Raw genomic sequence first — 25,524 nt, forward strand, 5'->3', positions numbered from 1 at the left:
TGTCAGGCACTGTAGTTTTAGTTACTGATTTGCAAACTCTTCAGAATGGTATCCAGCATGCTGATATAGAGTAATGGCTAACAGATGATGCTGTTACCAATAAAGAACTAGATGATCAGATCATCAATCTTGTTTTGGAACAGTATACTGTTGAGTAAGATCAGATAGATGAGCATGAAAAGGAAGTAGACAAAAAGATCTATTAGAAATGCGTGTTTTTTTAAGTTTGATTTTTCGTCTTTTGGTCCCTGCAGATGGCTTGTTTCATTATTCTCCGATTACCCCACCTTTTTAGCATAAAATGTCAGGTAGACTGCTATGGGAATTGCAATGTGTGTTGCAGCTGTTATGCAACAATTTTACTGCCATGATGTCCAGTTCTTTGGTAATGCACAGCGAAACTTTGAAGAAATTTAATACCACTTTGATTCTACAGTTACCCCAAAAAAGGCTGATGTTTCTAACAATGAGTAATGAGGAAAGACACCCCATTTCCTAAAATTTTTTGAATTGTTCTGATTATCTCACTTCCTAGTCATCAGGAATTTAGATATTAACTTTTCCAGAGTACTAAACAATTGATACATTCATTTTTAAAGGTCCTTTACCAAATTTTGGCAAAATGAGTGAAGAGTGGTACCAGATTCTTTATATATGAGAAATATTGTAAATTTTTTTTTTGTTACTTTGTAACAGTGATGTCAATTTTTAAAGGCTTTCTTACCACTGGAATAACGCCCTTTCAATGGTGATTATGTTCGCATGCCATCTGTTGAACACCTTATGCAGGACATGTTACGTTTCACTTTTTGTAGTTCAACAGTGTTGTGAAATGTAAAATGGTGAAAAGTATTGAGTTGGGACGCAGTGAAAGTACCAAGAATCTTATTTCCAGAAATGTCTGTGGTTTTTAATTTTGAAAAGCCTTTCAGTGAACTAGTGACTACTAACAAACAAAATGCAAGACGTATAACATTCAATTGATTATATTCTGTATGAATGTAGGTATTTTTATGATGATTTGATGAATTGTGCTGCCGATAAGTGAAACTATTTTGTATGTGCTGTGATTAAAGCTGCAATATTGTGAAAATGTATGAGTAAAACAAAGCAACTTTAAACATTTCTAAAAATGAAATTTGACCATGTGAATGAGTACTTTAAACATTCAGTACCTTAAATATCGGAAACCCCATCCATATGTTCATCTGCAAAATGTTTTGCTTGGTTAAATGCACTTCCACATTGTTGCTTTTTAGAGCTTTATATGTTTACTTTGTGAAACCAAATAAAGTTTTTCAGGTGGATTTTCTAATAAAATGCTTTAAGAAAATTTGCAGATTTTTTCTGTAAAAGTGAGCTGAAAATAGGCTTTTTTGGTGTTATTACAGAAAGTGAAAACTTTGTCATCAATTTGTTAACTATTGGGAAGCAGTTGGAAAGCGAAATTTTATATTCTAAAACCTTGTATTGGTAACTTATTATGAGCAAAGTTTCCTACAGTTACTTCCAGATATATGAAAGCTAAACTTCACTTTTTTTTCCTAGTGTCTATTTTTTTTGCCCAACTTTGCTTCAAATTATCCATATGAAAATTGCTCAATAAATCATCTTTAATTTAAGTGAACACACAAAAATTGCCTTAAAAAAAATTACCAGAGATACTCTTATGTCTGTTCATAAAAATTTACGGGTGCACTTTTTACATTTACACTATAGGGTCAAACTAATAACTGTATATCTAGAATATTATATTGGTGTTAAATAAAACTTACCAATGTTCATTGGGAGCATGTGCGCATGCTCACATAGAAGTTCAGCGAAATACATGATGGTCATGCAGAAACTTTTTGCAAAATTAACGCCTTGGAATGAATGGCACTGTTGTTGGTTTTTTTTTCTAATTTCATAGTGAAATATTTATTTTTCTACGGTGCTCTTTTATAAGGCTTAGTCTTTGATCCCCTGCACACTTTGAATTTAAACCCATGGCCCCTGCAGGTCGGCATGTTAGAATAGGTCCGAGGTATTCCTGCCTGTCGTAAGAGGCGACTAAAAGGAGTCTCTCACTTTCCAGCCCTGTAAGTTCAGATACCATTTTATGGTTCGACCTGCCACTTTCCAAATTTTACAGAAGTGAGAGCCATATGGGGAAGGATGTCTTACCTGGTGCACAAGTTGCCCATAGTGTCATCGGATTCAATCTCCCGAACCTCTTGTTGTCATGGCTGTGCATCACCACCTGAAATTAAACTATTTGGGCGAAGACACTTTCTGGGGTAAGTCATCTTCTTCCGTTGTCTCCTGTCCTCTTTCACCTCCATGACAATATTGGATTTGTCTGTGCCCAATAATACCTAGCACGGTAGCCAATTCATTGTGGTGGGGTCGTCACATACCCATTTGCTGATACACTCCGGACAACACAGGGATTGCACTGCTGATGCCTGAGCTCTAGACTCCCCACATATGCCAAGGAGCAGATGCCCATCTTTGTGGGGCATCCGAACTCCCAGGAATGGCCATCATGCCAGGTGGCCTTTGCTGTGGCTGGTGGCGCCCTTGGGGAGAGCCTTTGATCGAAGTGGGTGGCATCAGGGTGGATGACCTGCAATGAAGCGGACTAAATCATCTTTTGGTGGGGACCGAATGGCCCCAGCAGTCTCTAAGAAAGGAAAGGTTGATTTAAATGCTGACAGGTATGACCCTAAATCGTTCCCCTCCCTAGCAACACCTTGGCAGGACCATTGGGCTTCAGAGCGACAGGATCCATATTCGCCAAATTACTTGGATTTCAGCAAAACTGATGGGTACTCATTTCTGGAAACGAAGCCTCTGTTTTTTGTTGATCACCTGGAGGATAAATTTGAGGAAGGGGCAGCATTGTCCAAAATGCGCAATGGGTCAGTTTTGATTCAGACAGCATCCCCAACCCTGTTATGGGTATTACTTGTCTTTGACTAGGTGGGCGAATTCCTGTTTCGGTTGCTCCCCACAAAAGCTTCAATATGGTCTAGGGAATTATTTTTCATCGTGACCTCCTGTTACAATCCGATGATGATGAGCTATGAGCCAATTTACAATGGAGGTGGTGTTCATTTCGTCCGGTGTGTTTACAGGGGACCCAAAGACAATAGGGTTGTCACTGGTGCCTTCATCTTGGTCTTTGAGGGCGATTCATTACCTGAAAAGGTCAAGGTGATGGTGTACCGATGTGATGTCAAATCCTATGGCCCCTTCCCCTATGCGATGCTTTAAGTGCTGGAAATTTGGGCACAATTCCTCCTGGTGCCTTTCCAGCACCGCATGTAGAGACTGCAGATGTTTACTGCATTCAAATACTCCATGTGTGCCTCCTCTTACGTGTGTCAATTGTGGACAGCATCATTCCCCCAGCTTGCCAGACTGCCTGGTACTTACCACGAGGCTAAATTCAGATATGAAAGACTAAACTCTTTTCCCATGCTATCTTCACGCTGCCTTCCCGACGGCGTCACCATCGATGATGCCATTATGCTCATCATCTAATGTTGCTCCAGTGGGCCCTCAGGGGAACATCCCCCCCCCCCTCCCCCACTGCAGCTGGAGAAGCAACCGGCTCCTCTTAAGGGGATGGGGTCCCTTGGGACTTATACCTTCCGCGGTCCCCTGCCAGTGATCCAGTGAATACCAGCCTGTGGTTGAAAGAGCCACTGGCTGCTGGTCAAAGAGCTTCAGGGTCTTCGTCTGTCCATGAAGCTACTTCTGAGAAGCCCTCCCAGCAAGCCCCTAAGGAGCAGCGAGAGGGTAAAACTTCAAAGAAAAAGTCCACTAAGAAACGGGAGTCTCCAGTGCCCCCGACATCAGCACTCCCTCGCGGCTCTGTGTCCGAGGAGGAGGTTGAGATTCTGGTGGCCCCTGAGGACCTAGATCTCACCGACACCTCGGATGCAATGGTACTGGATGCCGGCAATCAATCAGTGGCGACAGGTGATGATGACTAACTAGCCTCCTTGATCACTCCGTGCCATCCCAGATGACAGAAAGCATCATTCTCCAGTGGAACTGCGTCAATTTTTTCTCCCACCTGCTGAGTTACATCAGTTCTTAAGCAGTACATCTGCTTTTTGCATTGTCCTTCAAGAGACATGGTTTCTTGCAGTGTGCACAATTGCCTTTTGTGACTGCCAGAGGTACTACCAAAACTGTCCTGCCTGTGACACTGTCAAGTGGAGTATGTATTTTCGTCCTTACCTCTTTCTGTAGTGAACCTGTGTCCCTTCAAACACCTTTAGAAGTGGTGACTGTCAGGGTGAGGACAACACAGGAGATCACCGTATGTAACATCTACCTGCCTCCAGGTGGTGAAGCACCACCCCAAGTTGTGGCTGCACTCATTCCTTAACTCCCCCCACCTTTTCTCCTTCTGGGTGATTTTAAAGCCCATAACCCTTTGTGGGATGGAGCCAAGGTTAATGGCCATTGCACAGATGTTGAGGACCTACTACCTCACCTCGACCTTTGCCTCCTAAATACAGGTGCCCTCACACATTTCATTGTGGCACATGGCACATATTCGGCCATTGATCGCTTGGTTTGCAGGACTTTCCACTCTTCCTGTCCCTACTGCAGGGTCCCTCGTCTCGACACTTGCCCAGGTGAGTTCTTCGTAAGGCTGACTGGAACACTTTCACATCTGCTGCCAACATTGAGTATCCGTTGCATGCCACTATCGATGAAGTGATCCATTGGGGACACTATATCTCCACCGTTGGAACATGAACCTCCCCTTCCCATGTTTGGACCAAGCTCATCTTTCATCTCCTTAAATAGAGGACGGAGCGACAACACCTCTTTTGCTCCACGCCACCCTGACCCTTATAATGTTCCTTTCAATGAGTGGGAATTTCTCAGTGCCCTTGCCGACTGTGCTGACACATCCACCGGCCCAGGTCGCATCCATTCGCAAATGCTGAAACATCTGTCAGCGGATTCCCAACGCCACTTCCTTGCTGTCTTCAACCACATTTGAAGCTATGGCAAATTCCCATCACAATGGCAAGAAAGTGTCATCATTCCAGTGCTAAAGCCCGGGAAGAATCCGCTGAGTGTTGACAGCTATCATCCCATCAGCCTCACCAACATTTTGTGCTATCTGCTTGAACATGTGGTGAGCTGGCAGTTGTTGGCTCCTTGAGTTTGGGGACCTTCTGGCTCCGTCCCGGGACGGTTTCCACCAGTTACGCTCCACATCAACAACTTGGTGTACCTGGCGTCTGCCATTCGATCAGCCTTTTCCAGGTGACACCTTATTACCATTTTTTCCGATCTCATGAAGGCATTCGATACCACTTGGCGACACCGCATCGTTGCTACTCTGCATGAGTGGGGTCTCCAGGGCCCACTCCCAATTTTTATTCAGAACTGTTTGTCACGCTGCACGAGTTCGTGTCGGTGCTTCCCTTAGTCCACCCCATGTACAAGAGAATGGGGTCCTTACTGGGCTCTGTCTGAGTGACCCACTATTTTTTGCCGTCAATGTTCTCGCATTAGCAGTAGGATTGTCAGTCTCTCCCCTCCTATGCACTGACTATTTTTGTATTTCGTTCTGCTCCTCTTCTACTGTTGCAGCTTACCACCACTGCAGTCGCGGACCCTCACTCACGGCCTTCAGTTTTCGGTTGAAAAAACTTGCTTGATGCACTTCTGTCACCATCGTACCGTCCACCCCTATTGAGAACTTGACCTTGATGGCCAACTACTAGATGTAGTGGAGGCTTACTGCTTTCTGGGACTGGTCTTCGACTTCCATTTAAGTGGGCTTTGTCAGCTTAAGGACAAATGGTGGTGGTACCTTAATCTTATTTGATGCCTGAGCTACACCGACTGGGGTGCTGATTGTTGTACACTGCTGCAGCAGCAACAGTCCCATGTTGATTACGGATGTGTGGTGTGTGGTTCAGCAGCCCCCTCTGCACTGGGTATACTAGACCCTGTCCACCACTGTGGAGTTTTCCTTGTGACGAGAACCACCTTTCGATCAAGCCCTGTGAGCAGCCTCCTGTTGGAAACTGGTGTTCCTCCATTGCTGCTCCGGCAGCAACTATTCCTCACAGATATACTGCCCACATACATAGTTCTCCTTGCCATCTAAATTACCGTATTCTCTTCTGCAACACGGTGGTCCATCTCCCGTAATGGTGGCGCAGAACTGGGAATCTCTTTGCCGTCTGTGTCCAGTCACTTCTTCATGAACTCCATGCTTTCTGTTGGCCCACTTCCGTACACCTCCACTGTTTATACCCCGGGCACAGCTTTGGCTGGACCTATTGGAGCACCCCAAAGCCTCAGTTCCACCTGAGGCCCTTTGAGGAATTTTCCCTTTCTTGGTGAGTTTTAGGGCTGAGAAATAATCTACACTAATGGATCACTGGTCGACAGCCTTGTTGGCTTTGCTTACACTCACATTGGCCATGCTGAAAAACACTCCTTGCTGGATGGCTGCAGCATTTTCACTGCAGAGTTGGTTGCCATCTATCGCACTCTTGATCATATCTGCTCCTGCTCTAGTGAGTCCTTCGTCATTTGTAGTGACTCCTTAAGCAGCCTACAAGCTCTCGACCAGTGCTTCCCTAGGCATCCTTTAGTACTGTTAATCCAGGGGTCTCTTTATGCCCTCTGCACCAGTGGACACTGGGTGATCTTTATTTGGACCCCCAGGACATGTTGAGATACTGGGCAATGAACTTGCTGACGACCTGGCCAAACAGGTCACCAGTAAACCATATCTGGAGATGGGCCTACCGGAGACTGATTTGCAAGCTATCTTCTGCCACAAAGTTTTCACGATATGGGTTACAGAATGACGCAATCTGAGTACACCAAATAAACTCTGTGCTATCAAGGAGACAATGAATATGTGGCGGTCACCCATGCGACCCACTCGCGAGGAATCTGTTGTCCTTTGCTGGTTCCTCATTGGCCATATGTGGCTAACACATGGTTACCTCCTCCATTTCGAGGACCCACCTCAGTGTTGCTGTGGCTCCCTTCTGGCTGTCGTCCACATCTTGCTGGACTGCCCAATTTTAGCCGCTCTGCGGCAGACTTTTAACCTTCCCAGCACCTTACCTTCGGTGTTGGGCAACAATGCCTCAACAGCAGATTTAGTTTTGCGTGAGGGGGGGGGGGGGGGAGAGTTTATCGTACCATCTAAAGGTGGAATTTGGCCTTCCCTCAGAGGCCTCCACCCGCCCTCCATTTTAACCCTGTCGCCTCTTTCTTTGCATATGTTTGCCTTTGTGTTCGTCTTTTCCCCACATGTGTTCATCTTGCCTGGGCTTCTCGGGGTGGACATTTTTAATGTGTTGCAGAGTGGCTGTCTCATTCTCTTTCATGCTTGTGGTCAGCCAGCCCATACCATCTGCTCAATGGTTTTAATGCCTTCTTCTACTTTTCCTTGTGGTGTATGTTTTTTACATGTTTTGTTTGTCCCAATTGTTTTCTTTTTAGGTGTGGTTCCCCATTCCTTTTCCCCCTTTTACTTTCCCAAACATACTTTTGGCATTGTTTTATCTTGAGCCTTGTTTGTGTCTGGAAAAGGGGCTGATGACACTAGTTTTTGGTCCCTTTGTACCCCAAACCAACCATTGTAAACTCACATGCTTCTTTGTCCTTAGCAGACTATTTCTGGAAGTTATTGGTTATGTGAATCTTTGGAATGGAAAGACTGGCAGTAGTCGACCTCAGGGAAAATGTCAGCATTCTGGGGACGTGTGGGAACATGTGAGCCACTTCTGGTCACGACTGGCTTTAATAAATCCTTTGTAATTCTGGAGGTAGCAGGGTTGAAATACAGGAAGTGAAAGGTTATCAATAACTCATACAAAATGAGGATTGCTGTTTCAAGAATCATTTCGTGGAGTCAGTGGTTGAAAAGGGTATCATGCAAGTTTACAGCCTATCCCTGTAGTGAAATAAGACACTAATGGTAGTAAATGAGTTGCTATTTGGGCAACAAAATAATTAAAAATGGCATGATTAGAGGGATTATAAAATGTGGACTGGCAGTAGCAAGAAAAGTGTTTCTTAAAAAGAGAGAGATTTTAACATGAACTACAAATTTCTGTGTCGGGAATAATTTTCTTAAAGTATTTGTCTGGAATATAGCCTTTTAAGGAAGTGAAATATAGGTGGTGAACAGTACAAATAATATTAGAAGTTTATGAAGTGTGGTGCTACGAAAGAATGCTGAAAATTATATGAGAATATGGAATATCTAATGAAGTACTGACTCTAGTGGGGGGGAGGGGGGGGGGGGAGAAACTTATGGCAAAGGGCTCAGTTAATGGATCATACTGTTGCATCAGGGATTAGTGAATTTGTTATTGGAGGGAAGTGTGTTGGTAAAAATTCTAAAGTGGGTCTGAGACCAAGGCTTAAACACAGTAGCCATCCCCACATGTATCTCATAGGTCCCAGCAGCTATGCAGAGATGAGGAGGAATGTGCAGGATAGACTAGTGTAGAGGAGCTGCATCAAAATAAGTTCTGTATTGAACACATGTGCCATACACAAGCCCACCATCGAATAGTTATCTTGAATCTGTCAAACTGTAAAAATGTTGACCTGCAGCATGTTATAACCTCAAAGGTGCTCATTAGTTCAGTGATGACATAGCTGACTACTGTTCTAAAGGCCCTTGATTAAATTTCCAGAATCTGTATCAGATTTTTCTGTGGTGTAATGATTTAGGGCAAAATATACTTAACATTCTACCAAATTTTGGCCTCCATGAGTAAAGAAGCAGTAAGATGTGCAAGTTCAGAATTTTAGAAAAGCTTAAATCTTCCTGCTTTAAATACTTAACAAGGCAGAGGGCTATCCAGTTCATAAGATTAAGGCTGCAGCTGTGATTTTGGTACTCTTCCATGATTAGATTATAAAATAAGTACAGCATTTCAGTGATCTAGATTATGGTTAATGGGACATTTTTCATCTGTGGCTTGGCAGTTGATTTGAATTGTGGACCTCTGTATGATTGATCCCTCCTCCCCCCTCTCACCCCTCCTCTCCCCCATCTCACCCCAATACTACGGTAGAAGTGCAGTTACATTATTGGTGGCCTTTCTGTTGTTACGGTTTTGCATGATGACTCTTGGAAACTCAGCACAACGAATCTGTCAGATTCAATGAAATTTTCATTCATAATTTCCTATGATTTGTAAGTAAAATTATTTGGTATTTTGTTGTGTTCAGTTAGAATTTAACTGAATTATCGGAAATTTTGGCAAATCCAGAAATGATGTAAAAGTGGGTTATTGCAGTGATGAATGTAATTTATGTCTTGGCCTACAATAAACATCACACTCATTTATCAGTTGTGTTTTCATGTTGAGATTCATTGGTTTTGGCATTTCATAAGAAAATTATCATATTCCAACCTAACTTAGGCTTCAGACTTCACTACAGATCAGTCTGTCCGGACTTCGTTTTCTCTAGTCACCAAATAAATACAAAAATCGGCAAGCAACCATAACAAGATTAATAAAAGTTATTCAGGCACCCTCCATATTGAAAAAATACAGTAAATTCATATCTTCTGCCAAAATAAATCATTAGATTTAGTGATCCTCACTGGCTAGCATATATCATTACTCGACTGGCTATGACCAGCGCCAATGACTTGACATCATCAGCGCACAGTGAAAGAGCCCCCAACACTTTAAGTGCAGAGTATTGCAAACAGCTGTAGGCTAGAGGTGATTGAGTTCCAAGTTTCTCTTGGTTGATTGACTACAAATGTTTGCGATTGCTCACATTTAACTCCTGAATCAAATTACCACAGTAATACTAAAACTCCCATGTTTTTCTCTGTTCAGAAAAAGTTTTTAGTCGGAATTCCTACTTTATCATTGGCAGAAGCTAACATGTTTGCGCATTTTTTTTTTCTCAGTGTACTCAATTTTGTCTAGTGTTTGTGGTAGTTGCTTGTCTGTGGTTATTTCATCATCCAATATTCCTTCCCCCACTCCATCATCAGTCCATTAATGTGTGGAGATGTTTCCTTAACAGAAGGAGCCTAAGTCAGAAAAATTTCTGATCGATAGTGCCCAGGAAAGAAAAAATATGTATAGTTAAAGACAAGAAACATCAGAAGTCCTGAAAATGAAAGTTAAATGCTATGTAATTTCCTATATGTTTTTTACTTTTAAAAATAAAAAAAAGTAGTATAGGGTATAAAAGTAATGTCTTCTTTCGATGAGGAGCATCTCTAAAATAGTTATGGAGCCAAGAATGCTGTAATTTAAATCATCCAATGTTTCAGGTTGGTGTCAGGTGCTGGGGATATTAAGATTACGAAAGATGGAAATGTTCTTTTGCATGACATGGTAAGTTGAGCAGTTACTTTCTGTTCTTTGTCTATAAAATATCAAGCTGTTGCAAATAGTGCGGTAAAAAATTGAGATATCCCATGTTATAGCAAATACAGCATCCTACAGCGACTCTTATTGCACGTGCATCAACAGCACAAGATGATATGACTGGCGATGGCACTACATCAACAGTGCTCATGATTGGAGAACTTCTGAAACAGGCAGATTTATACATAGCTGAGGTATGTGATGGTACCATTTTAATAATAGTAACTATTGAAGACTGAAATAATTTCCCTATCTCTTGACACCTAATTGATAGAGTATGCACAAAATCTCCCCAGGGGGCTCGCCACTCTTCGGTGGGTTCGTGTTTGGCTCCCATGGGACCCCAGCCATTGCAGCCTTGTTTCCCTTCCATGTTGCCTGTCCATCCTGTTGCTATTTCTTTCCCCTCCCTTGGAAACAAGTCTGGGATGTTTTTGGAAATGTGTTCTGCATTTTCAGGAGCTGCTATGAGATCAGTCTCTCCACTGCTTTTCATTCCTGTTTCCTTTCTTCATTCTCCTTTTCCTATCCTTCCTCCGCTTTGGCGTTTTCTCTTTTTCTTCTGCCGGCCGCGGTGGTCTCGCGGTTCTAGGCGCGCAGTCCGGAACCGTGCGACTGCTACGGTCGCAGGTTCGAATGCTGCTTCGGGCATGGATGTGCATGACGTCCTTAGGTTAGTTAGGTTTAATTAGTTCTAAATTCTAGGGGACTGATGACTACAGCAGTTCAGTCCCATAGTGCTCAGAGCCATTTGAACCATTCTTTTTCTTCTTCCTCTCTGTGCACTCCTGAAGGCCAGTCCATGTGTCCGACATGCAGCAAGTGTCTGGGTAACGCATAATTCTCAGCTCTAAGTTGGCAGGTATGGTTCGCATTTATCCACAGGTACAGGCCAGGCCCAGGCCTTGGTGATTGCCTGAGCTGCTACCTTCCCAAATTGCCGATTAGTCCCTTTTGTCAGGTGTTCGGGAGGCGTGACCTGAGGTGTGAACAGTCACCTAAGGCAGGTGCGCCACCCTCTGCAGGGGGCCCCAAGTTGGAAGGAGTGTGGTGCCATAATTGGGGATTTTCTCGCAGTGAGAAAATTATCTTCTTCAGTCAATATCAACTAAACATTAATGGAATGAGGCTAACAATTCAGAGACCACCATGGTTCCCCGTGGTTTCTTGTACTGAAGACGGTCAGTCCTTTGCTTCTGTAAATCCATTTATTATTCAGAAAGGTGTTAATGCAGTTGCTGGCCCTGTGAAATGCTGCTCTTGTTTATGCAATGGCACTTTGCTTTTGGAACTCAATTCTGATTTAAAGCACAACTACTGCTCACAGCCTTGTTCCTCCGCCGCTATTCTGTTCATGTCCAGGCCCATCGAGCTCTGAATTCTTCTCGTGGTGTTATTTACACTAAGCTGTTTGATGGTCTGATTGAGGCAGAAATCCAAAGAAACCTCTCTGATAAGCAGTCCATTGCGCGATAAAAAAGATACATGCTTCCTCAGTGCCCGCAAGCACTGTTTTTATCACTTTTGATAGAGTGGTGCTTCTATCAAAGGTCAAAACAGTCGTGAAGTTATCACAGTCTGCCCGTACATTCTACACCCGATGCACAGCTACCAGTGTCACTGTTAAACACGCACTCATACGCCCTGTTGACACCCAGCAAAATGTGTAAATGTATAACCTGTGGTATGGATGCTCACAAGGATGATAGTCGTCTCCTTCTCCCCGCTGCATCAGCTGCAATGGCAATGATGCTGGCTCCTCCTGAGATTGTCCGGTATATCTTTATGAACAGGCTGTCCAGAAGATCCTGCTAAAGAAAAAAGTGTCTTAAACGGTCACTCACAAGTTGTTGGCTAGTCAGAAACCCTGCATTCTACCATTCGTCACTTACAGAGCTTGTCTTGCTGCTTCTCTCTCCACAAAGGACATGGCCACACAATCATGCAGCGTCAAATTCAGCACTGCGGTTGTAAAACCATCCAGTGTCATAGTAGCATCGCTGACCCCTTGTCTCATCTGTGCAACAAGCCACCAAAGTTTCGTCTCACAGGGCGAAGTCACCTGCTACACAACCAGCAGGCTGGAAAGGATAGAAGGAATACTCCCACGAAGACTTCCTTCACCCCTCCAGTCAACAAACATCTGTCTTCCTCTGCAAAGGCTCCAAGAAGTGAAACAAAGGCAAACAGTCTTCTCCTTTGCCAATTCAAATATCCTCTTTGATGGTGTCGCCACATGATATATTCATCCAGCTGACCTCTGTGTTGCCGGTGTGCACTGCCAACAGTTTCTCTGTTCTGAAATGTGCAGACAAGGAGAATATAAATGCCTCTGTAGATTTCATGGAGCAGGATCCTCCAGTCTCTGTGCCTTTAGCAGTGAGTCTTCAAAGGCTGGCACTCATCAATCGACGAGATGGTGCCTCTTGATTTTCCCCTCTTCCCCTTTCCTTGTTGTGACTCTACTCCAGTGGAATATTCGCGGTCATTGATCCAATAAAGAGGACTTACCGCTGCTCTGACAATGACGTCTGCTTGTTCTGCTGTACTCCAGGAAACAAAATTGCGTTCTCACAACCATTTCTAGCTCCGCATTTCTTCCTGGTCCACTTTGACATTACCCCCCCCTCCCCCTAGGATGTCATTCAGTCTTATGTAGGAGTTGTGCTGCTTATTCGAGATGGCATTCATAGTCAACCCATCTCCCTAACAACCTGGCTTCAAGCTGTTGCAGTCCACATTTTCCTTCCTCACTTGACCTTTTCTTTTTGTACTGTTTACGCCCCTCCGTCGTTCGATGTCACCAGGGCAGACTTCCTCCACCTTATTGGGCACCTCCATCACCCCTTTCTGCAGCTCAGTGAATTTGATGCGCACCATCACCTTTGGGGTTCTTCTGGAACCTGTCAGAGAATTGCCCTCTTGGCTTACCTTCATAATCAGCTACCACAACATTGGAGCACCCATGCTCTCTTCAACTCCACACACACCTATTCCCATTTGGACCTATCCTTCTGCACTGCCGAGCTTGCCCATCATCTCCATCATTCTGACACGTACTCGAGCCACCATTTCCCATGTGCTATCAGATTGCTCACTCCTGCCTCACCAATGTGCACACCCAAATGGCAGGTTTTTAAAGCTTAGTAGAGGCTTTACTCGTCCTTGATTAGCTTCAATAAACCACATTTCCCCAGTTGTTAGGAGCAGTTACAAACATTATCCTTACCACCGCAGAATGTTCCATTCCTTGCACTTATCTTTATCGTGCTGTGTCCTTTGATCGACTGAGGCATGCTGTGACCTGATTCACATGCAGAGACGTGCCCTCCACATATTTAACCATCGTCCTAATATGGCAAACTGCATTTGTTATAAAATGTTGCATGTACAGTGTCATCGTGTCCTTTGGGAAAGTAAAAAATCTAGCTGTATTTTATTTGCTAATTCTTTGAACAGTTCCACTGCCTGTTCTGTAATGTGGTCCAACCTCCAATGGATCTGTGGGACCGAGGTCCATTCCCCAATTTTCAGCCTGACAGTAGTAGATGTCATAGTAGATCCTATTGCTATCTCCAACACCTTGGGCCACTGTTTGCTGAGATCTCGAGTTCCTTTCACTGTCATCCTGCTGTCCTCCATTGGAAATGAGTGGAGGCAACTCAGGTGATACCCTTCTCTTCTCAGAATAGTGAGTACTACAATGCCGTCTTTGCTAAGAGGGAGCTAGATTGTGCTCTAACTTCATACCGATCCTTCGCCCCCAGGGCCGCACAATGTTCACATTCAGATGTTGCAGAAGCTTTCTCTTGCAGGCAAGCACTTTCTCCTTCGTATGTACAATCTCATCTGGGCAGAGCGCACGTTTCCCAGACGCTGACATGAAGCCACTGTCATACCCTTACCTAAGCCCGGTAAGGACAAACACCTTCCTTCTAGTTATTGCCCCATTTCTCTCACTAGCTGTGTTTGCAAGGTGATGGAATGTATAATTCATACCTGGTTGGTATGCTGGCTTGAGTCTCGCAATTTACTGTCCAGTGCATAATGTGGATTTCGAGCATGTTGTTCCGTAGTTGACCATCTTGTCACTTTGTCAACCCATGTTGAATAGTTTTTTGCAGAAATATCAGGCTGTGGGCATATTTTTTGATTTGGAGAAAGCTTATGTCACTTGCAGGAGGACTGATATCCTCCGTGGTCTCTACACATGGGGCTTCTGTTGCCACATGGCCCATTTCTTACAGGAATTGCTAAAAGACTAAGATTTAAAGGTACATGTGGGTTCTGCCTTGTCAGACACCTTTATCCAGGAAAACGGTGTGTGTCAGGGTTCTGTCCTCAGTATCGTCCTCTTTGCTATCACCATTAACCGTATTATGATCTGTCTCCCGCCAGACACATCTGGCTCCCTTTTCATTGATGATTTTGTTAGCTATTGTAGTTCTCCATGGACTTGTCTCCTTGAATGGTGTATTCAGCAATGTCTGTCGTCTTTACTCACGGAGCATCGACAGTGGCTTTCGCTTTTCCACAGACAATTTCTGGTGTCACAATTGGCTTCTTGCACTGTCCGTTTGTCTTTGACCTGTTGCTCTTCCGTTCATTGAAACTATGGAATTCTGGGGGCTTATGATCAATAGGAAACTTTCTTAGTCCTCCAGTGTGTCGTACCTGGCTGCCCGCTGTATGTGGTCCCTATATGTCCTGTGTGTCCTCAGCATTACTTTCAGGGGTGCGGATTGCGGATTGGACCACCCTCCTCCATTTGTAATGGTCCCTTGTCCATTCCAAACTAGACTATGGGTGTTTTATTTATGCATCTGCACCTTAATGCCATCTTAATACAATCAACCATTGTGACATCTGTTTGGCCGCTAGCGCCTTTTACACTAGCCTGGTTGAGAGTCTGTATGCAGGAGTTGCCGATCTACCCGTCATACTGCTTCTTCCTCCTCAGTAGATACACATGCTGTCTGTCTGCCATGCCTGGCCACTCAGCCTATACTGCCTCCTTTGATCACCTGTGTGAGACCTATCCCTGTTATCTCCTGGAGTTTGCTTTCGGCTCTTCCTCCAGTAGCTCAACTTCACACAGTTTTCCAGTTTCCCGTTGTATATAAACCCATCGCCTCCTTGGCTTTGTGTGGCAGCACATGTTCACATTGGCCTTCATTTGCTTCCTAAGGACACAACTCCATCCATGCTCTATCGCCGTAAGTTTATTGACATTATCATGGAACTTCATGGTAGTACCTTTGTGTACACTGATGGCTCTAGGACTGACTATGGTGCTGGGTGTGCCTTTATCATTGGCACCAATGTTTTTCGGTATCGGCTTCCGAAACACTGCTCAGTATTTACAGCAACGTTCTTCGCCCAGTATCGGGCTACACAGTACATCCAGACACACCGAATTTCCAATTGCATCATCTGTGCTGACTCTCTGTGCCCTTCAGAGCCTCTGTGCGCTGTACACCATCCATCCCTTAGTGCAACAGGTCCAGGAAAGCTGTCACTTGTTCACTTGTGATGGGAGACTGAAGTCCCGGTCCCTCAGTGCGCTAGTTCTTCCATTCCCTCCGCTGATCTGTGTTGCCATCTGTCAGCAGGTGCTGTCACATTGGCATCACTGCTGTACTCCCTTCATGGGAACAAGCACCAGGAAATTAAGCCTCTCCCATCGGTTTGGATGATCTCTTGGCCTCCTCGCTGTGACGAGAGCATTTTAGCTAGACTGACTATTGAGCACTGTTCTTTTAGCCATTGCCATTTGTTAAATTGTGCTCCCCCATCACTTTTTGCTCATTGCCCTCAACCTTTTACTGTTCACCATTTCCTGATGGAATGCCCTTTTTCAACCACTTACATTCCAATTTATGTTCGCCATCGGAGTTATCTGCTGTTTTAGCATACGGCGCATGATCTGTGGACTGCATTTTACTTTTTATCTGTCATAGCAATATGGTGACGAGCATATAATCTTTAGTTCTGGACCTCTGTTTCTCTATGGTGTATAGACCTTTCTCCAAGTTCCTGTTTTCAGCTGTTCCTTCCGTCAATTGGGCTTCATGTGTAGTCGCTGTTAACTCCTTTTTTGTCTTCATGTTCTACATTTCTGACATGGGTGCATATGACACTAATTATTTTTGTGCCCTGAAATAAAACAAAACATACAAAATATGGCCCATTTAAATCTTACGTGGTTCTTGCTTCAGTTACTCCTTACTACTATATTGGGAGGTGCAGTCAAGAGACTGAACTCTCATTTGAGAGGAATGAGGTTGAAATATCTACTGGTTCATTCAGATTAGGGTTTAAATTGGCTTTCCTGCCTCATTTCATGTGAATGTGAAGTAGACCCTGACCAACATATCTTTGTCTGCTATGTCCTTGTATTTTTTTCTCTGTGAACTCAGCATTGACTGGATATTAATTCCCAGGTAGCTGAGTGGTTAGCTCTACAGAATGTCAATCCTAAGGGCCCGGGTTCGATTCCCGGCTGGGTCAGAGATTTTCTCTGCTCAATGACTGCCTGTTGTGTTGTCCTAATCGTCATTATCTCATCCCCATCAATGCGCAAGTCGCCGAAATGGCATCAAATCGAAAGAGTTGCACCTGGCAAACCATCTACCCAACGGGAAGCCCTATTCAAATGACATTTACATTTATTTACCTTCCTTCATTCCACATCATATAACGTGACACTGTCACTGCCCCTCTCGTATCTTATCTATTACATGAAGGTGTTTGTTCAACAAGTTATGTGTAAATTGTATATGAGGCAAATGATATGTTGTAGAAGTGGTGAAGAACGTAATATCAGTCATCTTTGACCAGTGACACTATCAGTAAGGCAACTATCAGCACATCATAATGACTGTTGATTTTGACATAATACAATCACAGATATTTTAACTATGTCTTATGATTCCCTCAATGAAATGGGAACTTTGGGTGAGGATGTTTGTGTTATCACTGTCACCACATGGCAACAAATTGAAAATGCGCACCTTAGTCTAAACAATTGAAGGTTTTCAGTATGTACAGAAGTATAAATGAATTAATAATAATAATTATTATTATAATAATAAATTTATTATTGTTATTAACATATGTTTTAGATTTGCCAACTCTGAGCCAAATTATCACATTCCAACCTAATGTTGATCTCTAGCAATGTTTGAGATCTGTACATCACCACAACTGACATCTTGGGAAAATAGTGTTGATGATCATCACTGATCATAGCAGAAAATTTCTATCCTGAACTCCAGTACATCCATATTTTGCTACTTGACATAGGTTGAGATGAGTGTACATTATGCTGAGGAGCATACATTGAACTTTTATAGCTATGCTATTTCACTTACCTTTGACAGCTGTAGTTGCACAGCCCATTATGATGATTAATTTTAAATGAAGCAGTTTAAGATGTCACCAAGTGATGATTCAAGCCCAAATTAAGAAAACCAATCCCAAACCATCACAGTGCTTCCTCCAGAACATTATTGTGGTCACAAGAAGCTCTGGCAATTACTATTGGCCAGAATAATGTCAAATTTACACACAGTAGTCTTCGCTACATTACTCTTCAAAATTTTCTTCCATTGCCCCAGAGAGTCTTGTTTACACCCCTCTAAGTGATGTGCTATCATTCATTTGCACAGTGCAGTCTTGGTAGCAATATGACTGTGAAACCTATCGTGTCATTTCTGTCAAAGAATTGGCACTGATAGCCCCCTACCCAAATTGCATGGAATTAACAAAAATGAGAGATCAGCAAGACAATACACACTGCTATAAATTTTAAGCGTTGGCTTACAAGTAGGCCACTGGTAGCAGGCAGAGCAGTTTTGAGACCCTTTTTGTGATAGTTGTGGGTTTAACAAGATTATTGTAAAAGAAACATTCTTTGTGTGGAGGCCACTGAACTTAGTATTACGTATCACAGTTACTGTATTTTCGTTTGCCTATTAATGGAACAAATTTTAATAAGCAGGACCAAATTCAGATGAAAAGTTAGTCTCAAAGCTAGTTGTTGTTATGAGTGCAGTGGTAGTTCAGTCATTTTAAACAAGCTTGCATGGGATTTTGGGGGTATTGCAACAGTAGAGTGTGAATCTGTTGTTTGTGTCAAAGCCTTGAGAATGGTGATCCTGAGTTGTAAAATGGTTCTATTGGCACTTGAGACTGCCAGTGTGCTACCATCCTTGATAGAAAAATAGTCATATGTGTTTTGATCACAGCTGAACAATAATCCTGAAGTTATGTGCTTATTATTATGAAGTGTTGCTTCAAGTGCATAACACGGTCTGCTCAGAAGTGCCAAACTGCTCTTTGTACTTTCACCAAGAACTCTTTCACTAAAACAACTTCAGGAACAGTGAGATAGTTAGGTGTACTTGTGGGTTCTTGTGGATAGTTTCTGGAACTTATTATAAGGATCAGCCAGTTGCACATTAGTATACCAGTATGAGACTGGTGCAGTTATCACAGGCAGTGCCGTCACTGACTGAGCTGTCCAGGTATGATTGATGAGCTAGCTCACAGCTTTTATGGGAAAATAGGTGATCTGTAGGAAGAAGAAATCAACTTTCAGTTCAGATTGAGATAGTTTGTTGTTGTTTAATAGGAACTGCCCAAGTCACACATTTTTATCTCCACAGAGTCAAACTTTCAGAGATATTTAGTGAAGATTACCTTTTTCAAAAGCAAAAACCTTTAATTCATATTGTTCAAGGCTAATTTATGCTGATGTGAAAAGTCGTAGGATACCTCTTAATATGTCGAAATTCCTTTTTCACAGTGTAGTGCAGCAATTCAATCTAGTGTGGACTCAACAAGTCATTTAGAGTCCTGTGCAAAACAATATTGAGCCACGCTACCTCCCTAGCCATCCATAATTGCGAAAGTCTGTCGGTGCAGGATTTTATGCACAAAGTGACCTGTCGATTATGTGCCATAAATGTTCGTGGGATACATGTCGGGCAGTCAGGGAGGCCAAATCATTTGCTTGAATTGTTCAAAATGTTCTCCAAACCAGTCGCAAACAGCTGTGGTGCTGTGACATGATGCATTGTCATCCATAAAATTTCTGCCATTGTTTGGGAACATGAAGTCCATGCATGACTGCAAATGATCTCAGAGTAGACAAACATAACCATTCCCACTCAGGGAACAGTTCAGTTGGACCAAAGGACACAGTTCATACCATGTAAATAGACCCCACAATGTTATGGAGCCACCACCAGCTTGCACAGTGCCTTATTGACAGCTTGGGTTTATGGCATGGCTTCATGCAGTCCGTGCCACACTTGAACCCTGCCATCAGTTCTTACCAACTGAAATAGAGATTTATCTTATGAGGCCATGGTTTTGCAGTTGTTTGGTCTAACTGCACTAATAACTCGATGCAAATTTTGCTGCTCTGTCATTAAGTGAAGGCTGTTGGCCACTGCATTGTCTATGGTGAGTGGTAATGCCTGAATTTTGGTTTTATTTGTACATTTTTGATGTTGTGGATCTCTGAATATTGAATTCCCTGATGATCTCCTAAGTGGAATTTCCCATGTGTCTAGCTCCACCTACCATATCACATTCAGAGTCTGTTAATTCCCATTGTTGGGCCATAATCAAGCCAGAAACATTTTCAAATGACTCAACTTAGTACAAACGACACCTCCTCCAATGTACTGTCGTGTATATCTTGTGCACGTGTTACTACTGCCATCAGTATATGTGCATACTGCTATTACATGACTATTATCACCTAATTGCATGTTGCTTTAAACACTAAAAGTTGTACTAACATTTTTGTGTGTATGATAATGTATAGGGTTTGCATCCAAGAGTCATCACAGAAGGATTCGAGCTGGCCCGTGCACGAACACTGGAAACACTGGAGAAAATAAAAGTGAAGATAGAACCCACCCGAGAAAACCTTCTTAATGTAGCACGTACTGCTCTATTGACGAAAGTCCATAAACAACTGGCTGAACTTCTTACAGAGGTATGTACAAATCACAGATTAAATGCTGCTTTATCAACAATGAAATTTTTGTGGTGTATAGTTCACACATTTGCTATAACTGATACTAAAATTGTGCTGTTGGATATGTAGTGTTACACGCCTCTTCTCCGAACCCCGTCCTTACGATGTATTTAACTTTAGCAACTCGTTGAAATATTTGCCCTAGTTTGAGTTCGTAGTGTTTGGCATTGTGAAGCAAACTCATGCAATATTTGTTTTGTGATTATAGTACTGAGTAACATTGTGGAGCTCCCCGAAGTGTGTGTAGTCCACTACATATCAGTGCTGGTATTAATAAACGCTGTTATCCAGTTCCTTCTATGCTCAACATGGATAGAAAATTTAGGACTAAAAAAATATTAGTAGATGCATTTTCCCTTAGCTCTTTCGTAATTTTTTCTCTTTCAAAGAGTGTCTGCAGAAATGAAGGAAAGACTGTGGTAATGGTATTGTAAAGCATCAGTTTATCCTTTAGTAGCTTTTTATTTACTTTGGCAGACTGAAAACCTATCAGTTACTTACTTGCCCAGGATCAAAATAGGACCTTAATGTAAAGGAAAGCATTAGTAATATTTCCTTCATATTAGTTCTTTTTTAAATATTCCTTGTCGTTTGTTGACAAATTTTTTGGACTATCTCCACTGATGTCTCTGTTTTCCAAAAAAGTACTTCGCAAGAAAATCACTACCTCAGGATTAGGACATGTTCACTCTATTCTTGTGTTTGAAAGTATAACTGGAATTTATTCAAAATATAATACTCACTTCTATGAAAGAAGTTCCAACTGAGTTTCAGTAATGTTGTGTTGTAATTTCAACTACAGCATCACAAAGGCAAGTATCCACTGCAGTGCAAGATAGCAACTTATATCCATTTCAAAGTCAACTCTGACATTGCTCTTATATACAGGTCAAGTAGTACAGTGTTTTTGTTCTACAAAGAACAGTATCACAGAAGGCCAAAGTTAATTCGCTTGTGACTTCAAACCCACACTGCTCTATCATCTTAACAGCTAGCTCCAAACATCATCCATGATTTGTAATGGATGGTCTATGCTCAGCCACGTCATTTGGTGAAAGGTGAATCATAAAGAACCACAAAATGAGATTCGTTCTTACACTTCAGAAATTAATACCTATACAAAATACTCGTTTTTTGCTCTCATTACTGTGTTGCGGAAGTAGTAGAAGTGCCATGCTTTGCTTTTGCGACACTGCAGTTGGTTTGCAAAAAGTTTATAATTCATTTGCACTGGTTCAATAAAATTGATTCTGCACTTCATAACTGTTGTATTCAGATACAGTGTCTGACAAAAAATAAATGAACCTGCTTCCATTACTAATGAACTGTTTGTTTTAGCTTATTAGTTTATTAATGCCACTTACCCTTGAACTTTGTTCTAAATTATGACAATTTTCAACTTGTTGCTTCAACTTAGTGGCAGTGAATGATCAGTATGCTACAGGTGTGCTCTGCTCCTCCAATTGAAGGCAAAAATATCAGTCTTGTAGACAGCATGCAAGTTTTTTGGGCAGAGGAAGGATCAAGTGCAGTTAGGAGTGGACACTAATGTATCTTGCTACATTGGCACTCTGTTGTTTATACATGCGAGGGTCACTCCAAAAGAATTGCACACTATTTTTGTAAAAATACAGTTTTCATCCTGCACGTGTGAAAGTTTTACAGAGTGTAGATACATCCTTCTCGCTTATTTTCAAACTTGGTTCAACCTGTTCCCATGAGCGGTGCCATCACAGCATGTCTTCAAGATAGCTGCTACACTTGACGTTCATCAGAAGCAATGCGCTGTCATAGAATTCCTGTGCTGTGAAACCGAAACAGTAGGAAACATCCACAAGAGGTTGAAAAATTGTATGGAGGTGCTGATGTCGATCGCAGTACAGTTACTCGGTGGGCAAGCAGGTTACGTGATGAAAGCGGGCACAGCAATATTGAGGATTGTCCTCGCAGCTGCAGGCCTCGTACTGCGCACACTCCAGACAATGTGCAGAGAATTAACGAATCGGTGACCGCTGACAGACACATCACAGTGAATGAATTGTCACTCTGTTGGGATAGGGGAAGGAAGTGTTTGCAGCATACTGAAAGTGTTGGCGTTAAAAAAAGGTTTGTGCCAATTGGGTTCCCAGGATGTTGACAGTGGCTCACAAAGAAATAAGAAAAATAGTATACCGTGAACTTTTGGAACAGTACAAGAATGGTGGAGATGAATTTCTTGGAAGAATTGTGACAGGTGATGAAACATGGTGCCATCATCTTTCACCAGAGACGAAGAGGCAGTCAGTGGAGTGGCATCATGCAAATTCACCCAAGAAGGGGAAAAAAATCAAAACCACACCTTCTGCTGGAAAAGTTATGGCTACGGTGTTTTTTGATTGTGAAGGACTCTTGCTTGTGGACATCATGCCAAGTGGAACCACCATAAATTCTTATGCATATGTGACAACACTGAAGAAACTTCAAGCTCGACTGAGTCATGTTCGACCGCATTGGCAAAAGCAGGATGTTTTGCTGCTGCACGACAATGAACAGCCATATGTCAGTCAAAAAACCATGGAAGCGATCACAAAACACAGATGGACAACACTGAAACACCCGCCTTATGGTCCTGACCTGGCTCCATGTGACTATCATCTCTTTGGGAAACTGAAAAACTCTTCGTGGAATGAGGTTTGAAGATGATGACTTCTTGTGCACGCTGCAAACAGTGGCTCCAACAGGTTGGTCCAGAATTTTACTGTGCTGGTATACATGCACTGGTTCCAAGGTGGCGTAAGGCAGTTGAGGGATAGAAATTATGTGGAGAAATGAAAATATTGCTCCTAAAGGATGTATCTACACACTGTAAATCTTCCAAACATGCAGAATAAAAGATGGATAAAAAAAAAGTAGTGTGGATTTCTTTTGGAGTTACTCTCGTATTTAATAAGTCCACAAACACATATCATCAGTATTAGTTCTCTTGTGTCAGTCCTCATAGACAATATTTTCTGTCAGGGTTCAGAAACATGTCTGTAGTAACAGCTCACCCACAGTGACTCATTTGATCCAGCAATTTGGAACCTATCACAGAGTAAGGACGCAATTCAAGATTGAAAATTAATCTTGCACTAATACCTTACTATAATCATTTCCTTAATTTTTGGAGTTTTTTCTGTTGACCTCATATGGTGTCAGCTGTGTAGTACCTTTAATGTAACGTGTGTATGATTAACATGTAATGTATGATAACCTTGTATTTTCTAATTGATTCAAACATTTGTCCATGTGTGAATTTTTTGTTTCTGTGACAGATTTTCAGTAATATCTTTCATGTCAATCTTTACAATGTCACCGGATGCTGTAATTTTTTTCTGACTTTAGTGTTTTTATTTCTTGAATTTTAAGAACATCATTATTTCAGGTGTGTGTGGATGCAGTTCTAGCAATACGTCAGGAAGGAAAGGAGATTGATTTGCATATGATAGAGTTGATGGAGATGCAGCACAAAACAGAAACAGAGACCACTCTTGTTCATGGACTTGTCCTGGACCATGGATCAAGGCACCCAGACATGCCAAAACGTGTGGAAAATGCTTATATTCTTACTTGTAATGTAAGCATGGAATATGAGAAAAGGTATTCTTTTAAAAGTGGTGATGATTTCTTTAATTATTTTGGATTGTCTTTATGTTAAACTATTTATAACATATGTTTTGACTTCTGTTGGCTTTGTGTGGTTATTGAGCACTAGTGTCACTCCGAGGCAAATCATTTTGCTTTTCCGGTAATGTTATCTTACTTACACAGTAGTAAACCTGCAGAGGGTCAGATCTTGGGAAAGAAGGGATGGTATATATAAAATCATTTAAGACATTAATTAGGCACTATAAAAAATGAGACAGTCCTTATTATCCATTTTACATTCATGTGTACTTTGGCATATTCACACCGCTGTACAGTCTGGGAGTGTTTTAGGGATTTGATTCATAATTTCATTTCAGATTTTTTTCCGCCGTTCTTTTAAGCAGCTTCCCGGAGCAATTTCATTTCGGCCTATGTGCTCGGCAGACCTGCGGAATCTGCAGACGCCACCATACTTGCTGCATCCTCCTGTGGGGCTGGGTTTTAGGACGGGCCTGAGGTATTCCTGCCTGTCGTAAGAGGTGACTAACTGGAGTCTCACAGCTTTCGGCCTTTATGTGATGGTCCCCTGTAGGGTTTGACCACCATTTTTCAAAATTTTTCCTGAAGAGCGAGCCAATTGGGGAAGGCCATCTTACATGGTGCATCATGTCCATTGTGCAGTGAGATCTTCAGCTCACTTTAGAGTCATTGCATTTCAGTCCTGCTAAATCTTCATCTCTTGCACCTTCCTGGGTGCATTTTCCACCATGCACTATGCAGTGTCACTTTCTGCACCAACGATGACCATGGACTTCTTAGCACCTCGTATCCAGCACAGTAGCAGTTCGTTGTGGTGGGGCCGCCATGTACCCTGTTGGTTGTAGCCCCCTGACAACACAGGGATCGCTCTGCTGATGCCCGCATCATTAACTCCCCATGTATGCCATTGAGTAGATGCCCATCTCCCTAGGGCATCGGGACTCGCGGCAATGCCCTTGCTGAGGCTGGGTGGCGCTCATGGGTCGTGGAGAGGCCTCCTGGTCGAAGTGGGTGGCATCAGGGTGGTTGACACGCCATGAAGTGCAGTACATCATATCTTGCAGGTGGTCCACTGCCAGCAGGCTCTAAGCGGACAAAGTCAAACTTCAATGCTAAGAAATACGAACCCAAGTCATTCCCCTCCCTGGCCACACCATGGGAGGAACACCAGGCTAAGGATGGCAGTGAAGCTTTTTTCGCTCGGTACCTTGTATGTACAAGAGTTGATGGGGAATGTTTCCTGTCCATGAAACCCCAGTTTTTTGTGGAACATGTGGAGGACAAGTTTGGGGAGGTGGAGGGCTTGTCCAAAATGCACTCTGTGTCAGTGTTAATAAAAACAGCATCCTCTGCCCAGTCACAGGCATCACTCGCTTGTGAAAAGTTGGAGGATGTTTGTTACCATCTCACCCCATAAGAGCT

The 25,524-nt window shown here is 42.7% G+C and overlaps 1 protein-coding gene across 1 annotated transcript in view; it reads left to right on the plus strand.

Annotated features, from left to right (window-relative positions):
* LOC126283985 (T-complex protein 1 subunit zeta) overlaps nt 1-25,524 on the plus strand; it is a 57,783-nt gene that overhangs the window by 3,601 nt on the left and 28,658 nt on the right. Inside the window, exons 2-5 of the mRNA XM_049982478.1 lie at nt 10,307-10,370; nt 10,463-10,597; nt 20,242-20,415; nt 23,861-24,075. Coding sequence (XP_049838435.1) covers nt 10,307-10,370; nt 10,463-10,597; nt 20,242-20,415; nt 23,861-24,075 — 588 coding nt within the window. The remainder of the gene's footprint in view (nt 1-10,306; nt 10,371-10,462; nt 10,598-20,241; nt 20,416-23,860; nt 24,076-25,524) is intronic.

This window comes from Schistocerca gregaria, chromosome 8 (genome assembly GCF_023897955.1).
Source record: "Schistocerca gregaria isolate iqSchGreg1 chromosome 8, iqSchGreg1.2, whole genome shotgun sequence".
Taxonomy (NCBI): Eukaryota; Metazoa; Arthropoda; class Insecta; order Orthoptera; family Acrididae; genus Schistocerca; species Schistocerca gregaria.